Consider the following 9,453-nt stretch of genomic DNA (forward strand, 5'->3'; position numbering starts at 1 on the left):
TTGCTCATGTTCAAGACGCAACAAATAGCAGCGGATGCCGCCAGAGCCCAAGAAAAAGCCGATCAAGATGCAGCCAGGGCCCAGGAAAAAGCCGATCAAGACGCTGCCAGGGCCCAAGAAAAAATCGATGAAGACGCTGCAAGAGCTCAGGAGAGAGCAGTCCGTCAACAAGAAAATCTAGACCAACAGGACTTATTCCGACAACTGATTGCTGCCATTCCGGCAGCAGCTGCACCAGGAGCACCGGCAGCTCCAGCCTCAGTTGCGTCAACGAAACTGCCAAAACGTCAAATCAAGCCGTTCAAAAGGGGACGTGCTCGAATGGACGGCCTTCTGGGAAGGTTACAACGCAGCCGTCCACGAATCGGCCATTCCGGCGGTTCAAAAATTTGGATACCTTAAAGATTACTTGAAAGGTGAAGCACAACTGTGCGTGGAGAATCTGGAGCTGACAGATGCAAACTACACCGTCGCAGTGACCCTCCTGAAGGCGATGTACGGCAAACCGGACGTGCTGATCGAGGCTCACACCCACAAATTGGACACGCTGCAACCAGTGAAAGACGTAGCTGATACAGCGGCACTCAGGTGCTTCCAGCTGACTATCCAGTCACATATGAATGCGTTGGAGACACTGGGAGTTGCAAGAGCCAGCCACGGATGTCTCCTTGGATCGAGAATTTTACGCTCGATCCCACTCAAACTTCAGGCAGAGTGGGCCAAATCAGCAACGAACAAGGTAACAGACATTGATCAAGTATTAAAATTTATCGAAGAGCAAGTTGAAGCTGCAGAGCGACTCAGCCGTCTGAGAGCTACAACACCAAAGCCGGCCCAAAATTCTCAACAGCCGGCCAAATCAACACCACCTACTACACCAACAGCTTCTCAGCTCGGAGTCAGCAGCAAGCCGACTCCACAATTGAAACAGTCAAGCAAAACAAGAAGAAATGGCAGTCCACCACCAAGGAGAGAAGCGACAGCATCATCTCCAAGAAAGCCAATGCTGCCATGCGTGTTCTGCAAGGAGATGCATTGGGCTATCAATTGCCCAATGGAATTGAAAAATAAAAAAGCAGTCATCACCAACGAAAAAAGATGCTCTAATTGTTTTGGTCATCACGAGACCACTGTTTGTTTTAATCCACACAGGTGCCAACGATGCCGAGCCAAGCACCACACATCTTTGTGTGCCGAGAAAGACACCAGATTCGGATCCTCAACTATAATTCCAAACCGGCCGCTGGGAGCAGCTCAACAACAGCGTGTGCAAGCTCCTTTGGTGAAGTTATCCTAAAAACAGCAACCGTTTACATTACAGGCCCAAATGGAAAACAAATCCGAGCGATTCTCTTCCTCGACGATGGCAGCCATAGAACATGGATTAAACGGCAGATTTCGAAAGAACTTCAACTGAAGATCATCCAGGTGGAACAGATCGCGACTAGGGCCTTCCGGCAGACAGAAGCCCCTCCAGCAGAAACTCACAACGTAGTCGAGATGACGGTGCGGGGCACCTGGCCAGGAGCCCCAACGGTGCGTATTGAAGCTTTAGAAGCAACCGACAAAGTTGGAAGCACCGGCCCGTACCAAACTACAGAATTTGCAAGAAAGCTGTGGCTGGAGAATGAAAACTTGGCAGACGACCGCTTCGAACGTGAAGGTGGAGACGAGGACGTCGGAATTCTTGTTGGAATGGACCAAATGTTTAACATCATGTTCAACGAGCCAGCAACTATCAGCCCGTGCGGACTCAGAGCCTACACGTCCAAACTTGGGAAAGTCATCGGCGGCCCATGGCAAGAAAAATCGTCAAAACAAAGTCAAACAATTGTCAGTCAACTACTAATTAATTCAAATCGCTCTCTACCACAGATCACCTCACAGCCATCGAAATTTCTCAACAGCATCCAACAAGACCAGTCGGAAAGCAGGGAGACAGAAAATTCCAGTCTCCTTCCACTACCAGAAAATTCTGAACAGATCTGCTTTTTCGACACGACAAAAGAAAACAAAAGGTTTGAAATGGAGAAGTTGAATTTTGATCTCTCGTTATTTTGGCGTCTAGAGAATTTCGCCAATTTGAACGACTGTGTTGCTGTGGAGAAGGACGATCAATTCCGCTCCTTCTGCGACGAAATCACGCGATTCGAAGACGGCAGGTATTGCACGCCGATCCCATGGACGACTGACAGATGGAGACTGGAAATCAACCACCAGATGGCAGCTACAAGATTAAGAAGCATGCTGTTCAAACTACGCAAATCTCCAGTCGACTTGGCAAACTACACCAAAGAAATCAATCAACTGATAGCAAACGGATTCGTAGAAGAGGCCGACTTCAATTACGATGGCCTCCACACTTATCTACCGCATCATCCAGTTTACCGGACGGACAAAGCCACCACAAAAATTCGACCAGTTTTCGACGGCGCCGCAAGATCCAAATATGGGCCAAGCCTCAACGATGTTTTGGAGACCGGACCGAATCTAAATCCTGATCTCCTCTCGGTCTTAATGCGCTTCCGGATGAACCAGATCGCCTGGATTGCGGATATTGAAAAAGCCTTTCTCAACATCGCGCTGCAACCCGAAGACGCCGAAGCGGTCAGATTTTTATGGCCGAAGGAGCCGAAAAATCCCGACTCCGATTTCATCGCGTACAAATGGAAACGAGTTCCATTTGGGCTAAGTTCAAGTCCATTTCTTTTAAGAGTAACCATTAATAAACATTTGCTCTCAGTCAAACCCAGATTTCAGAAGACAGTCGAACAAATAGAAGAGCAACTTTACGTGGATGACTACCTTGGAGGAGCAGACAACGTGCCAACAGCCATTACCACGGTGGGAGAGACCGTCACGTTATTCTCAGAGGCCCAACTCAACATGAGGAGCTGGGCAACAAATAACAAGCAGCTCCGTGACTTTCTCACCGAAAAAGAAATGTCGAACCAGATTGTCGGAATCCTTTCTCCCACAATTGACGGCCAGCACAAGGCACTGGGTCTTAGATGGGACACGAGCTCCGATTCATTTAAATTTGACCCTACATCTATAATGGAAGCAGCCGTGGAGATTGGAGAAAAAATCACCAAAAGAAAAATTCTGAGCATTTCAGCAAGAATATTCGACCCAATTGGTTAACTAGCTCCTACAGTCTTACTTCTAAAAATAATCTATCAGAAACTTTGGGAAGGAGACATAGGTTGGGACGATGACGCCACACCCGAAGTGAAGAACACCTGGAGCAGCATCATGAAAGGACTGAAGGATCTACATAATTTGGAGATCCCACGATGGATTGGATATTCAAAACCCTCCGTCGTCTCCGCAGAAATTCACGTGTTCGGCGATGCATCAGAAGCAGCATACGGAGCAGTAGCTTACGCACGGCTCCAACTGGAGAACGGCATTCCTTACACCATCCTCCTTGCCAGCAAAACTAGAGTGGCGCCTCTTCCAAAAAAGAAAGTAACGTTTCCAAGACTCGAACTACTAAGCTCTTTGTTAGCAATTCGTTTAGGAGAAAAAATTCGAACCTCCCTTCACACCGAGTCATGGAAAACGACTTACTGGACAGATTCCCTCGTCACACTCGGATGGATTAGAGGAGATCCTTATCGTTGGAGACCGTTCGTGCGAAACCAAGTGGAAACCATCAGACAATTTTCCAATGCGGAATGGTGGAGAAATTGCCCCGGATTGGAGAATCCAGCCCATCTCGCTTCGCGGGGAGCGCCAGCGCATGCGCTGGTGGAATCGAAACTTTGGTGGCACGGACCAGCCTAGCTAACAGAAGAAGAAAGCGAATGGCCGAATTCTCCAGAAAACCATTCCACCGAAACTCAAGAGAAAATCGAGGAAGAGGAGACGAAGAAAACGGCGACCGTCTCCTTTGCAGCGGTCGAAACCGCTCAACCAATTGAATGGCACCTCGAAAAAATCTCTACATGGACAAAACTACTTTTCAGAACAGCCTGGATCAACAGAGCGCTCAACCGTATGAAGAAAAGAACGCGCAGCCCAGGACTCGAACTAAAAGAAATCATCATAGTCGCCGGAAAAGAAATTACAATCGACAAGATAGTCACCGAAGAGCTGAACGAAGCGGAGCTAGCCATCTGCAGACAGCTCCAAGTAGAACGCTATCCCAAAGCCTTTTGGACACTCCAGCGTGGACTGCAGATTCACCCAAAGGAGAAAATCGCATCGCTCTGACCGGTCTGGGACAATCGAGATCGACTCATCCGAGTCACTGGAAGAGTGGCGCTCGCCCTCAGGGATCGAGACATTCAACCACCGATCCTTCTCCCAGCAAATCACCCGGTCGTAACTATGTTGATAACCAATAAACATGTTTTTAATTCACACACAGGAGTCAAAACAACACTATCAGAACTAAAAGAGAAATATTGGATCGTGAAAGGACGCCAACAAGTGAGAAACGTTTGGTACGCCTGTGTGAAGTGCCAGAAGCTGACTTCACCTCCGTTCCGACAAATAGCAGCGCCGCTACCAGCCAACCGACTCCGCGATGCCAGGGCATTGGAAATAACCGGAACCGATTTTGCTGGCCCGCTGTACTACAAGAACGCGACTCCGAAAAGGAAATCCAGGTCGGCGCCATCCGTCGAACAAGTCATTCCGGAACCTCCACCAGAAGAAGAGAACCCGGATGCATTGGAGCTTCCCACCGAAGAAGCTCCCGAAGAAGAAGACGATGGCGACCAACTAGATCCAGCGCAACAAATCAACAGAAAGCAACCGAAAAGTTACGTGTGCATCTTTACTTGTGCCGTTACGAGAGCGATTAATCTGGAGTTAACCAAAGACATGACGGCTCGCTCCTTTCTGTTAGCTTTCCGTCGATTCTCCGCCAGAAGAGGCCCAGTGTCAGTAATGTATAGTGACAACGCCCAAACATTCCGCTGTGTGTCTCGATTTCTTAAAAACATTCGATCCGACCCATCCGTTCACGACCTCCTCGCCATGAGAAGAACCAGCTGGATCTTCTCTGTTAGTCTCGCTCCTTGGTGGGGCGGATTTTGGGAGAGGATGGTGAGGATCACGAAAGATCTCTTGAGGCGATCCAACGGGCGCGCATGTCTCGCGTACGACGAGCTGGAAGTGAGCTTAATCAAAACGGAAAGCGTGATTAACGCGAGACCGTTGAACTACATTGGAGAAGGAGCGGACGATCCACTCCCGATTACTCCGAATCAGTTTCTCAACAATCGTCGTTCAACCTGTGCTACGCCGGAGCCAGCAGTCAATCTATTGGCTCCCGATTCAACAAGTGAACTACTCAAGAAAATGGATCAGAACAGGCGTGATTACTTCAGTGACTTGTGCTCGCGGTTCGTCTCCGATTACCTGATGCAGCTGGATAATTTTCACGCAAAAGGAGCGTCGGGCAGAAAAATCCGCGTCGGAGAAGTCGTCGCAATCCACGACAAACTTTCCAAACGGCTCATGTGGGAGACGGGAGTAGTTAAAGAATTACTCCCCAGCTGCGACGGCCTAGTCCGATCCGCAATAGTTAAATTCCCAAACGGTAAATTATTAACCCGAGCCATTCAATGTTTATATCCCGTAGAACTGAGAGAAGATCAACCGGAAGATGTGGAGATCGCAGACGGTGCATTGAATCCGGAGCCAGCTGAAGCAACTGCTCCGCAAATTCCAAACCCACCCGATCCGGCTCCACTCCCATTGCTCCCGATCGATCCAGCTGACGTCGAAGAAGATAATCATTTGGCCAATCCGGCCGCAACTGACGTCGGCGAGGTCGAGTCCCAAGGCATGGGCTCTAGTGGGGAGTATGTTGGGAACGAAAGACATCCCCAACAGCCGACGACGAGATCCGGCCGGACGACCAGGATTCCGGCCCACTAACGGGAATTCGATCTTCGGGGCCCCCGATAGGAGGCCCCTTGTCACCCGCCTAACTGTACTGATTCTTTGTGCCCTTTCCCCCCTGGTGTCAATGTAATGTTCTGGAGGGGGTCGGGCCCTCTCTGTCTTAATCTATCAATCAAACGAGTTAGTTCAATACAAGTCAGGTTAAGCAATCTCAATTCAGTGTCATCATCTTTATTTCATCCAATATTCGGTAAGGTAACTTTGACCCTACTTCCCTGCCGAACAGACTTCCTGAAAGAAAAAAAAAGAGAGGAGTGTTGAGTGGGTTGAAGCGTTGAGTCCTCTCATCACGTTGGCGAGAGCCGACATTCTTGCGCCATCATCCCTTTGTTCTAGAATCTTTGTTGTCGCGGTCCTTAATTCTCCTGGTCGTTTATTCTTCGAACATTTCGGTCGGATACTTATTGGGCTAGGCGACCGGTTTGTTCATTTCATTCGCCATATCATTTCATCATCACCTCATCGTTTCGTCGTTATTTCTCATTGGTTCTTCATTTGATGAAATTGTTCGTTTCATCTGCCTTATCATTTTGCTGAATCGCCGTATTATTTCCTTGTTATTTTTGTCGTCCTTTATCCCCCTTCATGTCCCGTCGAAGAAACAATAAGGCCAGTCGGGCGATTCGGGCCGTTTTTTTCAAAGAGAATAAAGTTCGTTGGCAAGAAGCTAACGCTCTTTAGCGTTAACAAGCAGCAGCAGCATTGGCACAACAGGCAGCACCATTTATCGCGCCTGAACGACTAGCCGTGGATATCCAGCTGGGAGAGGAGATTCTACGAGCCGTTCAAGCCCAAAGACGCATCATACCCCAGCATCTGCTACCGCCACTTGGGGTTTTGGTCCAATAGGCCAAGTCTATAGCTCAAAACGCGCAACTAGCACTCATCGCACTCCAACCGGAACCAATCGACGACGTTCGTTAAGTGGATCTAGTCGAAAAGGAAGAAGTTGATTAACGCATTTGTGGTCCTATTCTCGGTCGTTGGTCCAATCGGATCGTTCGGTCAGGCAGTTGTTGGCCCTTTTGTACTATAATCTTATCTGGTTCATAATAGAATTCATCATGAGTCATCATCGTATTTCATTATGCTTCGCTGTCGTTGTGGAGTAGGACGGTGTTTGAGGTTGTGTGTGTCAGAGAAGGGCAGCAGTGCGACGAAAACTGCTTGTGCTTTCCAGAACGTTGCACCAACGGGGGTGTGGAATATTTTTAAGACGTTGAAGAGGAGGCAGAAATTGTACCTGCCGCAATGGATCCGAACTTACTAAACGCTGCATTGGCCGCACTGGCAGCCAACCAACAACAGCAGCAGCAACAATTCCAGCTGCAGCAACAACAGATGCAACACAGGCCCTAACTAATCGGCTCCAAGCTGTTCCCGCTCCTGGCCCACCCGTCGTCCTGCCGGTGCCAGCCGTAGTGGTTCGAGCAGTCTTGGATTTAGATGTAAAATATTCTGGATCTTCGGGTGAAAGTATTCAAGATTGGCTGCAAATGGTAAACAGAAAAGATATTCTCAGAAAACTGGGTTGACGGAGACAAAAGGAGAGCCGCCATTAGTTCACTTTTCGGCAAAGCGCTTACGTGGCAGGAAGAAATAGGAGTGAATTTGATGCAATGGGACGACTGGATCAACGGGTTTCGTGAAGCCTTCGAATTACAACTGACCGAGGGTCAATGGCAAGCCATGGTGAAAGGACGAAGGCAGCTGCCTAACGAGTCTGGATCCACCTACGTGCTGGATAAAGTGAAGTTGTGTCGTCGTCGTGCAACCCCTCTCACCGACGCCTGGTACCCGCTTACCACGGCCTGACATATCCTTTGTTGTTGGGCAGGTCGCCCAGTTCTGTGAAGACCCAGGAGCTGATCATTGGTAAGAAGTCCGTCGCATCCTTGCCTACCTTAAAGGGACGATGAACCACGGAATCCGCTACGGTTTAACAAAAAATGGGCTTATAGGATACTGTGACTCTGACTACGGCGGCGATATAGATTCTCGGAGATCTACTTCAGGATTCCTCTTCCTTCTCAACGGGGGACCAGTTGCCTGGAGCAGCCGCAGGCAGTCGTGTGTTGCTCTGTCAACAACTAAGGCCGAATTTGTCGCTGCGTCCAAAGCAACAAGAGAAGGCATATGGCTTGGGCGACTTATGAAAGAAATCATACCCGTAAGGAAAGGTCCAATTGACAAAATGTGCGACAACAAGTCCGCCATTGATCTTATCAGGAACCCAGGACATCATCAAAGATTCGTTCGTGAACGGCAAGAAGCTGGGGAGATCGACGTTCAGCAAATATCCACTACATACCAATTGGCAGACCCTCTCACTAAACCCCTGGCAAACCCTCGCTTTGCCTCCTTGAGAGAGTCAATCGGTATATTGTGCCCATTTCAACTGACTTAATCTAATTTTATTTTCTTTGAATACAGAGGGAGTCCAATACACTGCCATGTATTTCCCCTGTCCTCAAGTTTACATGTTCGAGAGGGAGTGTTGATTTATCCAAACATATCACACTGTACTGGCAACAGATGGCGACAGGCGGCGGACGGGGTAACTTGTATGGTGCCAAGTACGCGGCCTTCTTTCTCTAGCTCCATGCTGTTTAGCCACATCCATCTTGTTCGTGTTCTGTCTGCCTTGCTATACTGTCACGTTCGTTTAAGTCTGTCAAGACTCCATTCCTCCTGTGTTTCAGACTATTTAGTCTTCATCCACGTTCAATATTCAGTTTCTTCTGTACTCACTTACATTATCAATGGTAACTATATGTAACAATGTAATGCATCTTATTCTGTCAAGCCATCACTATGACAATGCATGTACCCTGTGAAATACTGAAGCCTCGCCTAAAATTTTTCCTTGTAATCTCAACAAAATATTCACACCAAGAAACGCAAAAGAAAGTTAAAAATACTATATGTCCATTTTTTTACGTTCACGTTTCTTTATAACAAATTCCCAACCCTATAGGGCTGCTCGACATCCGTTTTGGAATTTGTTGCCATCGCGGCAACACAGCATTTTAGTCAAGATAATGTCTGCTACAATAGCCATGTCTGACCAATTGGTGTAGGTCACATGACGTCAGATTTTGTCAGACCAATTGTAGCAAACATCATCTTGACTCAAATGCTGCGTTGCCACAATGGCAAAGTGCTGCCAATTTATAAAAACTCGGTGTGGCTAAATTCTATCAATTATTTTACCAGGGGTATGGAGAGGAATATCAACTCCTCTCCATACCAATGCTTTTACATCATAGTAGAAGAGGAGGGGTAGTATGTAGAATTTTCACGTACTAGAAATTTCCAATTAGACTAGATCCTCGGTTTTTCAGCTTGTTTTTCAAAGTTCTTTGCTTCGATAAATTATCCTGCCACCACGCGTAGCGTTGCCGAATCGTGTTTGTCCCAAAAAGGGATTATGATTAGCAGTTTTTTGGATAGCCAAGTGTGTTAAGCCGGTCGAATCCCATGTGATAAGTCGTCGGTTCAAATCAGCAGGTTTATATACTTTTTTACACA

The 9,453-nt window shown here is 47.8% G+C and overlaps 1 protein-coding gene across 1 annotated transcript; it reads left to right on the top strand.

The window, feature by feature from the left end:
- Nucleotides 1–1,161: 1,161 nt before the first annotated feature.
- LOC124194797 lies at nt 1,162–3,793 on the top strand. The gene is made up of 3 exons (XM_046589184.1): nt 1,162–3,139; nt 3,197–3,471; nt 3,524–3,793. Exons 1-3 carry the CDS (start codon nt 1,162–1,164, stop codon nt 3,791–3,793), a joined length of 2,523 nt encoding a protein of 840 aa, XP_046445140.1.
- Nucleotides 3,794–9,453: the final 5,660 nt, after the last annotated feature.

This window comes from Daphnia pulex, chromosome 5 (genome assembly GCF_021134715.1).
Source record: "Daphnia pulex isolate KAP4 chromosome 5, ASM2113471v1".
Taxonomy (NCBI): domain Eukaryota; kingdom Metazoa; phylum Arthropoda; class Branchiopoda; order Diplostraca; family Daphniidae; genus Daphnia; species Daphnia pulex.

Excerpts from the sequence above, each read along its gene's own strand:
- LOC124194797 (XM_046589184.1), top strand. The coding sequence starts at position 1,162 with ATGCCGAGCCAAGCACCACACATCTTTGTGTGCCGAGAAAGACACCAG. Across the intron at positions 3,140-3,196 it reads AAGAATATTCGACCCAATTG|GAGACATAGGTTGGGACGAT; the intron begins GTTAACTAGCTC and ends AACTTTGGGAAG. Across the intron at positions 3,472-3,523 it reads CGCCTCTTCCAAAAAAGAAA|GAGAAAAAATTCGAACCTCC; the intron begins GTAACGTTTCCA and ends CAATTCGTTTAG.